General features: G+C 47.7%; 1 protein-coding gene across 1 annotated transcript; it reads right to left on the reverse strand.

Moving 5' to 3' along the window:
• Positions 1-54: 54 nt before the first annotated feature.
• Positions 55-14990, reverse strand: Mlec (malectin). The gene is made up of 5 exons (XM_055605880.1): positions 14582-14990; positions 7899-8077; positions 7210-7386; positions 7071-7128; positions 55-5279 (listed from the first exon to the last, which is right to left on the reverse strand). Exons 1-5 carry the CDS (start codon positions 14805-14807, stop codon positions 5050-5052), a joined length of 870 nt encoding a protein of 289 aa, XP_055461855.1. The 5' UTR covers positions 14808-14990; the 3' UTR covers positions 55-5049.
• Between the last annotated feature and the right edge of the window lie 3070 nt (positions 14991-18060).

The raw sequence follows: 18060 nt of genomic DNA on the forward strand, positions 1-18060 counted from the left end.
ACAGCCAGCTTACCATCACCTGTTTGGGAGTTAAAATTCAATCTCAACACAGAGTATCACTGCAAATTGTTTATTAAAACACAAAGCAATGGACAGTGAAAAACATCCTGATTTTTTACTTTTTGGTGGGAGTAGGGTGGGGCATGGAAGGGGTAGAGACCGGTGGAGACAGCCTAGAAGGAACTACAGCTCTATTCACCCCTGCTGCTTCCCTGGCCAGCCAGGTTCAAAGCCCCTCGAATACACTTTGCCACGCTGCTGTAAATGCGTGGTGTAGCCATAGTCTTTCTGGCCTCAAAGGGAAAGACGGGAAAGAATAGAAGCTACAGGGCTAAGGACTTGGTGCCTTTTCTCCAATACTTGGTTCCACACAAAGCAGCCAGTTTCAATACTGAGGGGTGGGGTTGGTTTCTTCATAAGCCAGGATGGGCCAGAAGCAGCTGAAGAGGCTGCCTTGAGCTTAGAATGGACAGCCATCCTACCCCAGGGGAACTTTGTAAAAGGTAATGTTCCTTAACTCCAAAGAAGGAACTAATCCAGGGTCAAATTTCTTTTCATTCCCTGGATCATGGCACACCAGAGAGAAGAGTCAAGAAGGTATCTCTTCCTGGTTTTGCCACGACATCTCTCCTTGCCAAGTCTCCCCCTCCTACCTGGCACCTCAAGTCTCTCCTGACAGTTATCCTTTCAAAGAACGGAAAGCACACTTGAGTTTGTTGTTGTTTTCCTCATACTGAAATAAAGCACTAAGCTCACAATAGCATTGAGGATGGAGCTCTGCTTTCCCGACACTGTGTGCTTCTATCGCACAAGACTGCCTGGATACAAGCATGCCAAGGCCCTCTCTGCCAACTTCCAACAGGCACCACTGTTTCCCTGGCTGCCAACATAATCCCAGCCCCTTGTTTTTACACTCCTGAGAGCCATCCATCCCAAGAGATCCACTCTGTTCTCTTCCTGACAATCCAGCCAGTCCCCAAATCTGCTCTTATCAAGATGATCTAGCCATCCAGAACAAGTGAGGCAAAAGCAGATGGGGAACGACAGACCAGATAGGCAGCATGCTACACACGTACAAAGAAACTGGCCCTCCCTGGGAAGCTGACAACCAAAGCCATACCATCTACCATCATGAAGAAATCCAGCCCTTGCCCTTCTCCTATGTTGGAGAAATCCAACACAGATAGTTTTAGCTCCACCTTAAGAGAAAGCTGCCCTGAGCTTTCTGGTGTGAGCAGTAAGGCTTCTTTACAGTTTTCTTAGTGCTCTTTGATCCCTAATTACATCTTCCCTAGAAGAGAGGCTGAGTTCTTCTGCGATCTCTGAGCATATCCTGGGTGTCTGCAGTTTTGCTTGTGTATTCTCAGTCAGTCTTACCTGAGAGTTGCTTTCTTCAGAGGCCACAGCAAAAGGCCCAAAGTAACCTCCCTAGCTCTGTCTTTTAATAGCAAAAGCATCTGTTAGTCTCTCACTTGAGAAAGCTCCTGCTCTTCTAGGTCCTTATAGAGTCATAGAAAGTGTCACACATGGTGGCCACAATTCCATTAAGGTTTCTCAAAGCAAGAAGACAACTTGAATTATGCCAGAGGAGGCCAGCAAGGAGAGGGAGATAGGGAAACAGCCCCATAGCAGGGACTTAAGGACCCCTGCCCAGACCTGAATCTAGAGGGAACACCCACCTGACTCAGAGCAGGAGAGGAAAAGGCACTGTGCTGACCGGGGTGGGTCCTTCCCCAGTTCCCAGGAAGGAGAGATTTCTCTGAACCTACTGATTCCTCCCTGAACTCCTCAAGGTGAGCCAATTTCCAAGGAGAGGGGTCTGAGCACTAAAGAAGAGTACTGCTGCCATTTTCTCAGATTCTTAGCTATGACTATACCAGGGCCAGGCCTCCCAGGAGAGACTGGGAACGGGACAAAGAGAAATTCCTTTAAACAGAAGCTTCTCAACAAAATGAAAGAAGTCAAACCACACTTCTAAAACTGCTCCCAGGCACAGAATGTGGGTATCAAAGTCTACCCCGGCTCACTGGCAGGCGCACATGACCCTGGGATCTCCTACTCAGTAGGAGCAAGAAAACAAGGTCTCATCTTTAATCAACAGGTGGCACCTCTGACACCACTGGCACTTGAAGACTACCTTTTAAACCATCAGAACTGTGGGTGTCCACTGAGCAGCTCCTCCTCAGGACCGAAGTCTTTCCAGAAATGATAAATTTGGTTTAAGAGACACGAATCCCACAAACCCCTTCTTGGCACAATGTTTAAGATAGGTTGAATAAGACTCAAAGCAACCCAGTCAGAGGCCAGCTGGCCCCTGACCTAAACCACACTAGACCTGCAGACTCAACCCAGCTGTTCTTGCTTGCTCCTCCCAGAAACATTAAGGGGACCACATTTCTGGCAAAAAGGAGCTGTCTGCTCTTATCTTTCTCTCTACTGGCTGGATCAGTGGGCTCTAAAATCCTGGGTCAGAGTATAACTCAAACAGAAAACCTGGGCCTCTCCAGTTCAATTCCCTAACTGGCACCACTCATAGCTTCCAATCCCAGGCAAACACCTTACACTAGCTCAAAATACAGGGGAACAAACAGTGCAAAAAGCAAGATGAACAATGCAGTAATTCTTGACACACACAATACAAAAATAAAAACAAAGCGTGCCCCACCCAGCTCCTTTAACCTAAACCTCATGTACCTACATCATCTGGGAGGAGGGAAAAAAGCTTTCAAGTTCAACATTATAAGCTGGCTATCGCTAGCCCTAAGCAGCTCTTATTAGCTGGGTAGGTTTGGCTTAGGGGAATCTACCCCAGCCCCCACCATTCTCCTTCCCTTCTGTTTCCTCACTTCCCTTTTAGTTTTTGTTAGCTACAAAAAGATGTTCCTTCCGTTTGGACACAACTAGAGAGGAAAGCACCCATCCCTATCCCTACGGGAAGGGGTGGGCTTGGAAACAGAGGCAGGAGCTGAGCTGCTTGGCTTACAGTACCATTAGGAAATGGCCCCAGGAGTCAGGGTTTCCTTCTGAGACTCTGAGTCACCAAAGGGATAAGTTGGGGTGAGGAGGGAGGACCCCTCCTTCCTCAGAGACCCATGCAAACAAGGCAACATGGAGGCAGCTGTTCTCCTTCATTTTGTTTAATCTGCTGACAGTGGCCCACAGGTTTGCAAACAATGATGGACCAGGAACCAAACCACTGTCAGAAGCCCAATCAGTCAGGACATCTGTTGCCCTAGGCAGATGGTCCCCAAGACCATGGCAGTACCTCATCCTGTATAAGCAGGAACTTTGCAAGCACTCCAGGAAGTGCTCCTGACAGCAACCTCAGGCCACAGCCATCCAGCTGCCAACTCAGTACCCTAGGGCTAGCCTACGTCACAGAGAAAATAGAGGACTCTCAAATGACTAAGTGCTGGCCTGGAGTCATCATTAGGAGCCAAAGTCAAGAAATGGCCCAAGAGCTACTTACTTTGTCACACAGCTCAAATATCTGATAAGGCAAACTCAAAATTTAAAGACATTCAAAAATATGGGCCTGGCCTGAGCCTCTACCCTGCTGCCCCTGACCTAGAAAACCCTTTATCTCAGCCCCTCACCATGTCTTAGCTGACAGATAAAGATGGGGACACGGAAACTTCACCCCCTACCAAGGTGTTTACTGGGAATTTGAGACAGACATTTTGATGCTAAAGTTAGACGTCCAGAGGCTGCAGAACTACAGCTGACTAGGAGTCTGTCAGTCCCACAGTAAGGAAACTTGATGGCTGCATGGATAAGGGATGAAAGGGTGGTAGAGCATACTACTATGATCAATGAGGAAAACGGCTAGGCTGCTGCAGCCAGTCTTAGTTCTTTGGGGGCAACTCTAGGCATAAACCCAAACTAGCTGAATGAGGACAGAGGATATGGGGATAAATGAACATCAGATTCTGGACATTCTAAACAGTGGTCAGTCACTTAGCAGGGCTCAAGTCTCTGAGGTTGCTAACATAAGCCTTTTCTAATCCAAAGACCAGAAGAGACTTTTAAGGTCAAGTGTTCTGTTGCTGCAGGCTGGAAAGCATCCCTGTCCCCTGGCAGCAAGACCCTATGGAGGGGCCAGTAAGAGCTGCTGGGTCAGGTCCTCCTGGCTGCTGGCTCAGGGACTCAGGGAGGGAGGTACCAGCAAGATGAGGTGGTAGAGGGTAAGACACTCAAGCAGAGAGAACTCCAATCCCTGCTTCCTGCCCATGTGTGACAATAACTTAGCTCTATGGTTGAGAGAGGTGAGAAGCAATTTCAAAAGGACCAGATTAAAGAGAAAAATCATGAAGAAATCAAGTCCTCAACAGGCACTGAAATCAAAATGATTTGTTGTAGTAACAGGTTGTAGACGATTTGAGGACCTGACATACACTAGTCGTCTTGGATACCAGACAGTCCTCTTTTTGGCGCACATCAGATGAAAAATGACAATGAAGATACTTGAAGTGGAGCCATCAATACATTAACCCAGAAAGGCTTCCAAGTGAGGAAGCACGGGCTTTCCTTTTTCCTTTATATGGACCATTCAACTTATTTGCCTCCACACACATACTTTGAACATCACGACTTCTGAAATCACATCTGGACATAAACTCTGAGCACACCCAACTCCCAGTGCAGTCTTTTCCAGGTTGTGTGACATTTTCCTGCTGTCTGTTAATGTCTAACCTAAAAACCAGGAACTGTGAATGCTCGGAGTCCAGAGTCCTCTCTGCTAGATCTACAATGAGGGTCCTTACAGAGGAAGGATCAACTCACATAAGTACCCCAGAGAAAGAGAGCTGGGGCAGCCACAGGAGCAGAGTAGGACCTAGCAGCTCTGGGACCAGTGGTAGGTGGGGGCTGCCCCACTCATTCTGCTTCTTACTTCTTTGTGTGTGTGTGTGTGTGTGTGTGTGTATGTGCGCGTGTGCGTATGTTGTTTGATTTGTTTTCTGTTTTGTGAAACACTGCGAAGAATACAGAAGCCAACACATTGGCTCCTGTCCCACTCCCCTCCACCCTGCTGAGGATGGCCATTTGTTCTCACAACCGGCAGAGGCAGAAGAGGGTTGGAATGAACACTCCGAAGGCCACCAGGATAGGAAACATGAGGCTGCTGTTGTCTGAGGCATAGGGGTTAGGTGTGCGGGGGCCTGACTGCACCCTGTTCTTGTTGGTCTGTCTTTTGAGATTAGACCCCTCATCATATTCTTCTTCCTCCTCTTCTTCTTCCTTTTTCTCCAATCCTGGATGAGGCTGCAGCTTTGGTACATCTAACGGAAGAAAGAAAATACCTTTTAAGTACACTAAGACTGCATTCAGAGCCGTAAATGAGACACAACAGAAAGACCTCTGTGATGTAGTCCAGGGTCCACACAGGGAGAACTAGCCCTAGCCTAAACAGTGGAGCATAGAAACACAGCTACATTCAAACTTTACTAAGGAAGTTATACAGGCATTCCCCACAGGGAGTTTATCTCCCCTTCCTGCCTCACTTCTTCAAAGCTCCAAGAGCCCCACATCAGGCAAGGACTATGGTAGGACATTAAAACTTATTTCAAAGCCCCCTTCTTCCCTCTCTAAGTCCACATTCCTTTTGGTTCAGATACTGAAGGGCTGATCCATGAGGCTCTGATTCCCAGCTTCACTACACCGCTGTCCTGACTCCTAAGGAACACAGAGTTTGCTGTAAAATATCTTCTTAGAAGTCCCATATCAGCATTAACAGGAAGGGAAGACATCAGGACAAGGGATATAGGCTAAAAGGACAGCTCCATGGTTAAGAGCACTGGCTGCTCTTGCAGAAGACCTATATTCAGTTCCCAGCAACCACATGGTGGCTCACAGCCATGCATAACTACAGTTCCAGTTTCTCTTCTGAGCTCTGAGAACATTGCACACATACATGGTGCATATACAACACATACACCACTTAGACACATAAAATAAATCTAAAAAAAATAAGGGTAAGATTTTCCATGTATTTAAGATAAAATGGGAAATAGCACAGAGGAAAGATAGAGGAGAAAAATGATTAAGATACAAGTTTTTTTTTGTTTTTTTATTTTTTTTTCTGCAAAAATCAGCTAGGAGGCTGGTGGTCAGGGTAACCTAGACCCTAAGCAAGAAATATTAAGGCTGAACTAACTCCAAGGTCAAGGAGATATTAACAAACAAACTTTATCTCAAGGTAATGCCACAGGGACTCCTACTTTTGTCTTTTTTTCCAAAGGGCTAGAGTCTACCCCTCAACTGGAACTTAGACACATTTCAGGTAATTCTAATACATTTAGTGTGTGTGTGTGTGTGTGTGTGTGTGTGTTGTATATGCACCATGATGGAGGTCAGCGGACAAATTGTGGGAATCAGTTCCCTCCTTCTACCATATGGGTCCTGAGGATCAAATTCAGGTCATCAGGCTTAGCAGCAGGTGTCTTTACTTATTGAGCCACCTTGCCAGCCCCCAGGTCATTCTACTAAATGAGTACAATAATAACAAGAACTGTTATTAATCCCAATTCACAGGACAGTTAAGAATTTGTCAAAGGCCCAGCGCAATGGTGCACATCTGTAATCCCAGCACTCTGGAAAGGCAGAGGCAGGTGGGTCTCTGTGAGTCTGAGGTCAGCGTGGTCTATAAAGCGAGTCTAGGACAGCCAAGGCTACACACAGAGAAACTCTGTCTCAAATTTGTCAAAGAGACCAGGCAGGTATGGTGGTGCACACCTTTAATCCCAGCATTAGGGAAACTGAGGCAGGCAAATCTCTTATGAGTCAAGGACAGCTTGGTCTATATAGTGAGTTCCAGGACAGCCAGGACTAGAGAGAGAGAAAAAAAAAAAAAGATTTTGTTAAAGACCAACTGTTGATTAAATGCCAACAGGAAGGTATGAACACAGGTCTGACTTTAACCCTTGCAGCCAGCACCATGTAACACTCTGTCCTTAACGTCTGACTCTGAATTCACCATAATTTGGCTTCAAATATTTCCTAAATTATCAAGCATTCTTCAACCATATCCTTCACCACTAGTCAAGAAGCAAAAGGTAGAAATCCTAACTTACCATCTACTGTTCCAGCCATAATATAGAGTGCACAGACTTTGGGATTGTCATAGTACCCCTAGGAAACAGGAGAACAGAGTCAACCATGTGGCAGCAAATATCTTCACCTCCCTCTCATGTGAGGTGCAGTGACTGTTACCTTGACAAACTCAATGTAGAGCTTTCCTGTGAAAGTAGACACCTCCCCTTGGACACTCAGCTTCCCCTTTCTGATGCTCATAGGGATGATTTCATCATGAGCTGTGCTGTGCCCAACACGGTCAAAGATGTCCAAGTCCTTCACCACAACATGGCCATTTAATCGGACATCAAATACCTTCCAGGATTAAAAAAAAAAAAAAAAAGACAATGTTAACAATGTTAACACCACCAGCTTTGTATCCCTTCAAGATGTACCTGCCTAGGATTTATAACTTAAGTTATGGCTCTGGATATACTCCAAAGTGGCTGAAGTCCTTCACCCAAGCCAAATCAAAACCACTATCCTTTATTGCCAAGAAAGTTTCATACTGGCCTTCCAGGGAAAAGAGGAGGCACTTACAAGAAAGCAGCAGGAAATTGGATATGGTTAATAAGGTGTTGCAAATCAAGGAGGGTAAGTAAGCAGGCAGCTCCTAAAAGGACCGATTTTGTTACCAACCCCAAGACAGATACAGCCAATGGACAAAGGGACACAGCTTCTCTCAGGTGGGAGGATCCAACTTTCCCTCGGAGCTCACTGTTCCTCCCTTGTGAGGAGGCTCACAGGTCTCTGCTCCAGCCTGAGTACCCAGCTGTTCAAAAGCAGCAATGTTCCACTGGTCATGCAGGGGCCTGAGCATGCCTCACCTTCTGCTGAGACTGCGCAAAGTAGACCTCAGCAAATTTCAACACCAGCACATAGTCCCCTTCCTCCTTGATGGGCACTTCGTAGCCGAAGGTCTCCTCATTGTACCGCTCTGTTTGATACAGGATCTGGTCCTCAGGGTTGGAGCGCAGGATTGGCAGTTTCATGCCATAGTCTGAGGCTGAGCACAAACACAAAGAGAAAGCGCATCAGAGGCAAGACATAGGAGCAGAGATCCCTAGAACCACCAGAGGCATTACAAACTCTCACAAGAGAAGAAGCACCCCTTCTACACTTGGTTCCAAAGAACACACACAAAGACAAGAATCTGACAGCTACTGACATGGAAGAGAAACATCAAAGAAACCCAACAGTAGTCCCTTCAGTGGAACATTAACATTACTTCCCGGGCCTGTTGGAAAGAATGGGAATGAATGATGTGAAAGGAGTAAAATGCTGCAAATGAAGAAGCACTTCAGAGGAAACGTCCTGAATGCAGGGGACAGTCGCAACTATACCAGTCAAATGAGTTTTTCTCAGTTTAAGCCAAATAGGAGTACCTGGTCAGGAAGGTCATTCTTCATTTGTCTTTACTACAAATAGTATACTAGATGTGCTTTTTTTTTGTTTTTTTCAAAATTTTTATTCAAAAAGTTCCTGAGCTAGCAAAGAAAACAGGCTCAAAAAAAAAAAAAAGCAGGAAAATGTGTCCTCCCACTTCCTCTTGATGCAACTATCTAACTTCCCACAGGTTCAAAAAGTCCACGTGCACTGTTCTCTGGAACATTGCTTCAGTTAAACCAACAGGAGAAAAGTTCTACCCAAGCTCCAGCTCAGCAGCCACTTGGTGAAGTTCCTGGAGAAACAAGACCAAAGTGCCTGCATAGCATCAGGGCCAGTCTTACTGAGGTCTATGGCAGCCTGCTGCAAGAGTTTCCCTGAAGATGCTCAAGTCTCAAGAAGCCACCTTCCCATTCCTCAGAGTGACAATGAGAGTAAAGGAGAACCTCCACAGCCCTCAATTCTGGTGACAAACTGTAAATGTGCCTTTTTCCACAACGCAAACTAGACCAGGGCCTTTCCACAGATACACTAGCCTCCAGTCCCAAGAGATAAATACTCATGCATCCTGGCAAGAACAATTGTGTTCCTTTAGCTTGCACACACACAATGAAGTTTCCAAGGATAAGTCTCCTAAAACTACAGACAGGAATGTACCTTTTCTCAACATGAATTGAAGACTTTATGACTACCTTCCACCTGAACATTATGACCCTGAAGAAAGTTGGCACCTGGATCCTTTGACAGATGGGCAGATCAGACATGGCCATGTAACCTTGAACATGTCTGAGCTCCTCTGACTCACTGCAAAGAGCATATCTGTACAGCTCTAGCCTCCAGATCACCATCATTTCAAAGGACCCGACAAAAGGTGAAAGATGAACTACAAGGCCCAATGGCTAAGGTCAAGCCCTCAAAAAAATAAACATAACTGTTAACAGTTCCTGTAAGTGACATTAGCCTTGTGATCAGATGCACACACGAGACAATGGGACAGGAAACTCGCTGTAGTTTTGTCTTCAGATTCTTCTCCCTGTGTCTCCTCAGGAAATCAAAACAGCAAGGTTTACAAAGGATGTGGGGCTAACACACCCTCAATCCTCCCAAAGCTCAAAAAGACCCAGATGAACACCTATGCAACCTGAAAGGCTCTTTCACTTCCAGCTGAGTGCTAAGAATGTCCTTCTCCCAGGAGGGCCGGACTCTTGCAAATTTGCTAGGTTAGCTGGAACACGAGCTAGATTTTGTTTAAAAATCCACAGAAATTTCTGTTCATATGTGGATCTCCCCCCACCCAATGAATGGAAACCTCTAAGAGCAATGTTGCCTACAACAGTCTGAGTTCTACAACTAAGAAGACAGCCATGTGAACAAGAGCTAAAAACTTCGGGATCACCTTTGAATGTTCTCCTTTTAAGTCCCAAGTGGCTATCATAAGAGATCTGCTACAAAGTAGCAAAAAAGGGATTTTTTTTCTTCCCTCATTGGTCTTTATACACTGACAGCTAAACAGATTTCTTTAAGATAGAGTGAGTGGCAGTGGGTGGGGGTGCACTCCTTTAACCCAGCGCCCGGGAGGCAGAGGCAGGCAGATCTGTGGGTTCTGGCCAGCCTGGTCTACAGAGTGAGTCAAGGACAGCCAAGGCTACACAGAGAAACCCTGTCTTGGAAAAAAAAAAAAAAAAAAAAAAGAATAAGTGGACAGTAGGACAGGCAGCACTGCTGAAGTTGGCACAATACAGCTCAGTTAACCTGAAAGGAAGGAGGCCAAAGGGCCTGTGATGTATTTCTTAGCTCTGGACAATAGGGCAGCACGGTTATCTAGAAAAATTCAACCTAGGTTCAGAGTAAGGCAGGCCTGGATTTGAATCCTGGCCCTGCAACCTACTAAGTGATACTGAACTAGTTTTTTTTAGGTCCATTTTCTCAACTATTGAACAGGACTATCACCCACTCCAAGGGACTGAAGTGAGGGTGAGACACCTGTAAAAACTTTAGCAGAGCGTCCCACATGGAAACAGACAAACGTTGAACATGTAGGAATGTCCATTGGGCAGATAAATACACACAGTAAGCACTAAATGTAATACCTCTGCTCTGGGAGTTTGGAGAGCAGCCACAAACTGCAGGTGCACATCTGCACCCTAGCACAGGGAGGCAGGTGGACAGAGTGCTAGGAGCTGGACGACAGCCTGCTCTACAGAGCTAGTTTCAGGCAAGCAGGGCTACACAATGAGTTCTGTCTTAATAAATAAGAAAGTGAACTGAAAGAAAAAGAAGGTAATGAAATAAATTAGAAGACTATAGCTGAGAAAGATGGGGGATGAATGAGCAGGAACAATTCTAGGTAAGACCCACCATAAAGTGCCAGTAATCTGTAATCCCCAGCACTTAGGAGGCTGAGGTCGGAGGGTTGCTGTAAATTCAAGGCCTGGACCACAGAGTAAGACCCTGTTTCAAAAGAAATAAATGAATTCCTTCTTTTAGGTCCCCTAACCACCATATTATTTTCTCAACCATTTCTTTTTCAACTGAGGTTAGTTTCTAATGAATTATTCTGAATGACAGAGGCAAGGAACCTATGACCCAAATCCTCTACCTGTAAATTTTCAGTACTTGGGAACAGCCACAGAAGAAACATTTCTGTTAGTAGGAAACAACATAGGAACAGAATTCTAAACAAATCTCATGGCCATAGGCAAAGCAGAGCAGCAGGGATGGATAGGCTCTCCTCCTTCCCTTTCTCTCTTTCCATTGCCCTCTTACTCTCTACTAAACTCTTACCTCCTCAAGGCCAAATACTTTCTTAGCCAAGCAAGGGTCTACTTTAGGGCTAAACAGTAAGTCACCTGACAGGCTCAGTCTCCAGGCAGCATGTCCCCTCTGGACACAGTTCTGACCTACATTTAATTTCATGTGAAAGGTCATCAAGCAGGGAAGACAAGACAGTGGACTTTACCCTCCTCTGGACAGCAGCCCCATCAGAAGTTCCTAACACTTGAGGAGTAACTGCCGGGAAGGAAGACAATGCTCAGGGCAGTAAGCCAGGTCCTTGAGCCATAAGTTCTACCAGGGATCTCTCTATAAACAGAAAAAGTTTGCCCTAAACCAAGCCAAGCTCTCTGTGCTCTTAGCTATTAACAGTAAGGTCTAGTCACCACAGGTAACCAAACCAAGAACCTGGAAAGCCAGGCATGGTGGCATAAGCCTGCAATCCCTGCACTTGAGAGTAAAGGCAGGATAACTTCAACCTACACTACATGATAAGTTTGGGGCTAACCTGGACAATGTGTTCGCAAAGCAAACAAACCACCACCAACAAAAAGAACCCCTCCCCCCGGAAGGCACAATATGCCCCACCACTTTCTATAGTAGTGATTCCATCTATTGAATTGAAGCACACAGATATAAAATGCCTTGTATAGGGTGTGAACACTAGCTATCCCAAGGCAGAAACGAAAGTCATTAACATTATAAAGTACCTTTGGAAGCATAAGCCATTGCATGCCCTAGGCTACTCTGTTACAAGAGTGCTGAACTACAAAATAAGGAGAGAAACATCAAATTCAAAATCAGGTGAAACCCTTATCTGAACTAAGTTGGCAAGAAATACCTGAATCCATTCAACAGAAAATGAACTTTCATCAACGTGCTGTAAACAGTATTACAACCACTCAGAAAAAGAAATGAGGCAAAGAGTGTCTCCTGCAATCAACATAAATAGCTTCATGAGACAAGGGTCTCCAAATAAGGGGCACACCCTGATCCACAGAGAAGGAAAGGCAGTGTGAACAGCTGCTCCTCCCTTGGCAAGGGCCAACTCCTTAGCACAGAAGATATAGAAAGCTGACTGCTTGCTCAGTGGAAGCCTGAACTTAGCGGGGCCCAGACCAGGAAGCACTACTCTCAGAAATCCAGTAAGTACTAATACCCGCCGGTCCAGGCCACAGATGGGAACCCAACCATCCTTCCTACCCATGCCTCAGTGCTGCTCACATCTAGACGAGCAAAAGGCCTGGGGCAGATGACCTTCATTTCGACATCGTTCCAAATACTAGTGTCCAAAATGGAACTCCACTATGAAGTCTGGTAGGCTTCATGTAACTATTTGCTTCAATTACTGGCCCTAGCATAGACACACACATGCACACATAGGCTCCTACCCCCCAAGGAACTACAATCCAAGGACCAGAGAGCCTGGCTGGCTGCTGACCAGGCCAAACCAACTGAACCACCTATACCAGCCACTTTAAAACAGCCTTTGAGTAACTAGTAACTAGTAAAGCAGCACCTGAGGACTAGACCCAAATTCTTAGTCACTTTTAGCCTCTGTCCTGGGGACCCAGTAGGATGATGTCGCCAGTGAAAAGCTGAGAATCTGAATGCAAGAAGCCATTTGCATACTGCTCTCACCACCACCATTATCTCAAGGGGCAAAGTCTACCAACTGTCTGGTTTCCTCTCTGCCCAAAACCATGAAGAAAGAGGAACGGTCCCCAACACAGGCAGTAAAGACCTGCTGCTGCTACAAAGTCTGGTCTTGGCTGCCACAACCTGGAGCCCTGACTCAGCGGAAACCAGGTTCCTGGGACCTACATGCCAGGCCTAAACAAATTCCAGGACACAGAACTTCAGAAAACAGGCCCGCGTGCCAAGCCCTTCACATGTATGAAAGCAGTTAAGTTCTGGTTTGTTTTGTGAAACAAGCTCTCACCATGTAGCCCTGTATTTCTGGCTAACCTGGAACTCGCCATGTAAAACAGGCTGGCCTTCAGCTCTCAGGGATCAGCCTGCCACTGCCTCCCAAATGCCGAGACAGTACACTCAGAACTGTCAGGACACAGAAATTGGGAGAAACTAAGTCGAACCCTTCAGTAAGGTCAAGAACCACATATGGACACTGGAAGAAGAAACTGCCTCTGAGTTGTCTAGAGAGGATCACCAATTTAGTGGCCTCTGCACCCAGCATACAGCACCAATCTCCCAGAACACAAAACAAGAAATAACTTTTTTTCTAACTTTTAAAAATTTTGTGTATGGCATTTTGCCTGCATGTACCTCTGTGTACATATGCTTGGTGACCATGGAAGTCAGAAGGCAGCACTGGTTCCTTTGGAACCAGAGCTATAGAAGGGAGCTAGGAATCAAGTCCAGGTCCTCTGGAAGAGCAATCAATGCTTTTAACCATTGAGCCATCTCTCCAGGCCCCAGAATTTCCTTCTAAAACCTGTTTTTCAATCCTACTTATAGAAAAATCTAGAGCCGTTTTCTCCAAAGAATGGATTGGGGGTATTCTATAGCAGAAGCCCCTGGTGCAGAAACCTGAGTCCCAGTTAGTTAAGTAAAAGATAAGTTTGTCTACTGGGTCTAGAGCCAGGCACTAGAACCTGTATTTTTAACCACTTGCCCTAGCAATTCTCATACTGCCACTGTGAACCGTGTAACTCTGTAAAAAAAAAAAAAAAAAAAAAAAAAACACAAACAACAACAATAGAAAAAACACTGTTCCTTCTTTGGTTAAGTCTCAACCACTTTCTCTCTAAGCTGGAATCATACTTCTTAGGTCACCCGAGGGTCACTGGAATGCTCAAACGCATAGGCTGCTCTTACAGGTAAGGCAGGACGGGCTTCAATATACCAACACCCGACGGGTGGGTTTTACTTCTAAGCAAATTCCAAAGGAGGGTAGGGGAGGATGCCACAATCAAACTCTCCCGGACCATTCCCTTCGAAGATTCCCTGCTCTTCTGGCTGAGGATCAAGCCCCACTCCCGGAGAAAGGGCAAGAATCTCCTGGGAGTCGTCACGACAGCAGAGCAGTGGAATCGATGACCTACAGCCCGCGAGGACTTGAGGTGCCGGGGAAAAGGCCACCCTTGTCTTTACTCTCCAGCTTGGGTGGGATGAAGGGCTGAGAAAACGCAAGAGGAGAACGCTCTAAATAGAACTTCTCGCCAACTCTATGCCTCGACGGTAGCTTCGAGCCGGGGCTAGGCCCTGGGCTCCGGCCAGGTCCCTGGAGGTACTGCAGAGAGAAACTTGGCTCCAAGGATGCGGTCTCGCGGCGCAGAGGAAGGGGCCCCTCGCAGGCCCCGGCCCCACGGCCCGGCCGAGGGGCGCTCACCTCGGCCCACCCGGCCTTCCAGGGGGTCCTTGCGGAAGTGGATCCCGTGCACGTCCACATGCGCCTCGCCGCCCGCGTTGACTGCCCAGATGACGCTCTCGGGCAGTCCGGCCCCGGCGACGCCGAGCACGCCGAGCCGCGGATCCCGGAGCTCCGGCAGCAGGAGCAGCAGCAGCAGGCGGAGGAGCGCCACGGCGGCCGCTTCGGCTGCCCGGGGCCTCAGCATGGCGGCCACCACTGCGGGGGCAGCCCCTGCCGACCCTGCTTCCCGGCCGGCCGCCAGGCCGCCCCCGACTCAGTAAAACAGCGCCACGGACCGTTCTGCCTCAGCAACCCGGGACATGTCGCTCTCGGGCCTCCTCCTCCTCAGCCTCGGGTGCCGCCTCCCACCTCAGGAACAACCTAGCCCGCCGCCCGGCCCTCAGCCCGGACGCTTCGGCCAATCAGAGCTCGGCCCTCATTAGCTACCCACCACCCCGCCGGGAACGGCCCTCCTATTGGCTGGTGTGTTAGGAAAGGGGCGTGGCTACACCCAGGCTCCGGCCCAACCACCGGGCACGAGAAGGAGCGCGCGCAGAGGGAGGGAGTTCGGTTGAAGCGGCGGTTCCATGCGGAAGTGGTGGGTGCAGCGCCCAGGCCGCCCCGGAATCCCACATCAGGATAGGAAAGGTGGCCTGGGGCGGGGAAGGTTTAGAGAAGGGCGCACTGACACGTCGCCAACACTTCCGGTGCTCTAGATCTTGGGACCCAATCGGCTCTGAAGGGGGCGTTGCCGCCTTTTCCATCCCCTCTTTTTTTTTCCCCTCAGCGAGAGCACGGACTCCGGGCAGGAGGAGCAATGGCTCTTTCCCTGTGTGAGGCAGAGGAGCCTCTTCCTGAGATGCCACATGTACAGGTGGCAGGACGCGGGTCCCACGAGGATAAGGTCCCGCCCTCACCCCTTAGCAGGCGCCTCGTGTGTGGTAGCGTCCAGGAGGCCGTCCAATCAGAATGCTCCAACGCAGCGGAAACGCGTGGCCTTGAGGGGGAGGGGCTCCAGGCTGCCTGCGTCTCCATGGCGATGGTCTCTGGCGGGCCTGAGAACCCGAGGACTGGAGCCTGGGCTTCCTCCAACCCCGCCCCCGACACGCACCATCACCGCCGTGGGGAGCGGTGGGCAGTGATGACTGGTGGCCTGCACTGCCTGGCACAGGCACGGCCCGACCGTCCTCCTTTGGTATTTCACCCAACGCTCTTCTACATTAGCGTCCCTGCCCTGGGGTATCTACCCGAACTCCCTTTTTTTTTTTTTTTGGCCCTGGAAAAACGGTCTGAGAGAGTCTTGAGTCTCAGCGCAAGTTTCTGACACACACAGCCGAGCAGGGGAAGTTAATCATTTATTCCATAAATACTTATCCGGTCCCTACTACAAGGGTTGTCAGATTGTGCCGACAAAATATAGGAAGCCCGGTTAAATCTGATTTTGAGGTTAAGGAAACAAACAATTCTAAGCATGGTGACACCAGATGACACATTCCTGTATTCCCAGAACTTGTGCTCCGGGAGGTTGGGGCAGGAGGATTACCGTGAGTTTATAGGCCAGCTTGGGCTACAAGTGTGTGATCCTGTCTCAAAAATTAACAAGAGTCTGGAAAGACGGACAGTTCAGCGTTTGAGAACTCTAAGCTGCTCCTGCAGAGACCCTGGGTGATTCCCAGCACCCACATGGCAGCTAACCAGCAGTTCTGAGGACAGGGCGGTGGTGCTTTTCAGGCCTTCCCTTTTACTGTATACACACAGTGCATAGACATACATGTATTAAAGGCCCTGCTTGGGCTTGCCAAGGCCCACAGAACCCTCTGGGAACTGGTGACCTTCAGGGAGTGACAGGAGCTAGTTTGGGGCTGAGGTGAGCAGGGTTCAGTTCCTCTCTCCGTGGCTTTCCAATTCTGTCATCCTTTAGATGTATGAGCCTTTGCTGACCCCAGATAGAATGGACACCTTCCGCTCACAAAATCCCCACCTTCTCCCCAACCCTGCACCTCTCTCCTTTGGGAACCAGGACTATGTTGAGCACTTTGCATGTGCTAGGCAAGTATTAATTCTACCCCTGAGGCATATCCCCAGACTTCAAAACAATTGTTTTCTTGGTGTCTGTCTCTTGCTCAATTGTCTAGGTTGGTCTCAGATCTGATCCTCCTGCCTCAGCCTTCTGAGTAGCTAAAATAACAGGCCTGTGCTACCTTGCCCAGCTACAAAATATGTGTCTCATGGAAAAATGCAAGCAACACAGAAGGGAACTTGAAAAAGATCACACACCCATCCAAAGCCAAGAATAGGACTGTGGCCAAGACAGGCCCTGAGAGCAGGTTCTCAGCAGCCATCCGTTCCCACGAGTTTGACTCTCATAGCCACCTCAAGAAGCTGAAAAACAGGAAACGTTCCCCGTTTTATGGATGAGAAACTTGAAAAGTTGAGGAAGGTTAAATAATCTGTGTAAAACCACACAACGATGTTTAGCTTTTAATCTTATGCTGTGATCCTGGCTACCTATGAGGCCATAGTTGATGCAAATTGCAGCTCTACCAGGTGTCCCTGTGTTACTTGGGCAAAAAGAATTCACCTCTCTGTGCCTCAGTTTCCCCTTCTGGGTTACAGAATAATTGTACATATGTCCTAAGACAGACATAAAAGAGATATCTTTTAAGTAAAGACAATAAAAAAGAGCTTTTTGAGAAATTATTTTTATTTGGGGGGAGGGGTGGGGAACATAGGTTTGTGCCACAGCTTGGGTGTGTAGGTCAGAGGACAATTTTTCAGGAGTCATTTCTCACATCATGTGGCTCTGAAGGATGGAATTGCGTTGTCAGACTTGGCAGCAAGTACCTTTACCCCCTAAGAGATCTTACTGCCCTCTTCTTGTGTTTTTAGATGAATCCTCACTGCAGCCAGGACACCCTCAAACTCACTGTGTAGCTGAGGACAGCATCAAGGGCTTGTACCCGCTGAGCTACCTTGCCAGCCCAAGAGCCTTCTGTGACCATCAGGCACATAGCTAAGCATCAATAAATAAGTCTGAAGTGTTTAGGAGCACGGAGCCCTGGACTTAAAGCCGGCTTCTACTTTTTAGAGCTACAGGGAAATGGGGAGTCCTTTCTCCACTCAGAGCCCCAGCTTCCTCATCTGATAGATGTAATTAGAATATCCAAACTCAAGACTTTCAGAAACCCTTAGGAGAGGGCCTGGCTCAGAGACGGTGTTTAGTACACAGTAGCTATTAATCATACAAGAAGAAATAATTATAACGTCATGCTGGCAGTCTAATAGTAGAAAAGCTCTGGTGAACAGCTCAGGCTAACGAGTTGGGAAAAACCCTTCTACCCACGGGAGGGGAAAGCCAACTCTGAACCAGAGTTCAGAAGTGGAAAACGAAGCAGCTGTTTATGAGCCCCTAGAGGCAACTTCACCTTGACCCACAAAACTGAAAAGAGGTGTGTCTT

This window comes from Psammomys obesus, unplaced genomic scaffold, assembly GCF_907164565.1.
Source record: "Psammomys obesus unplaced genomic scaffold, mPsaObe1.curated_primary_1811, whole genome shotgun sequence".
Lineage (NCBI taxonomy): Eukaryota > Metazoa > Chordata > Mammalia > Rodentia > Muridae > Psammomys > Psammomys obesus.

Coding starts and splice junctions, on each gene's coding strand:
- Mlec (XM_055605880.1), bottom strand. CDS start 14,807: ATGCTGAGGCCCCGGGCAGCCGAAGCGGCCGCCGTGGCGCTCCTCCGC. Junction 8,078..14,581: donor GGAAGGCCGGGTGGGCCGAG/GTGAGCGCCCCT, acceptor GTTTGTGCTCAG/CCTCAGACTATGGCATGAAA. Junction 5,280..7,070: donor TATGGCTGGAACAGTAGATG/GTAAGTTAGGAT, acceptor TTCTTCCGTTAG/ATGTACCAAAGCTGCAGCCT.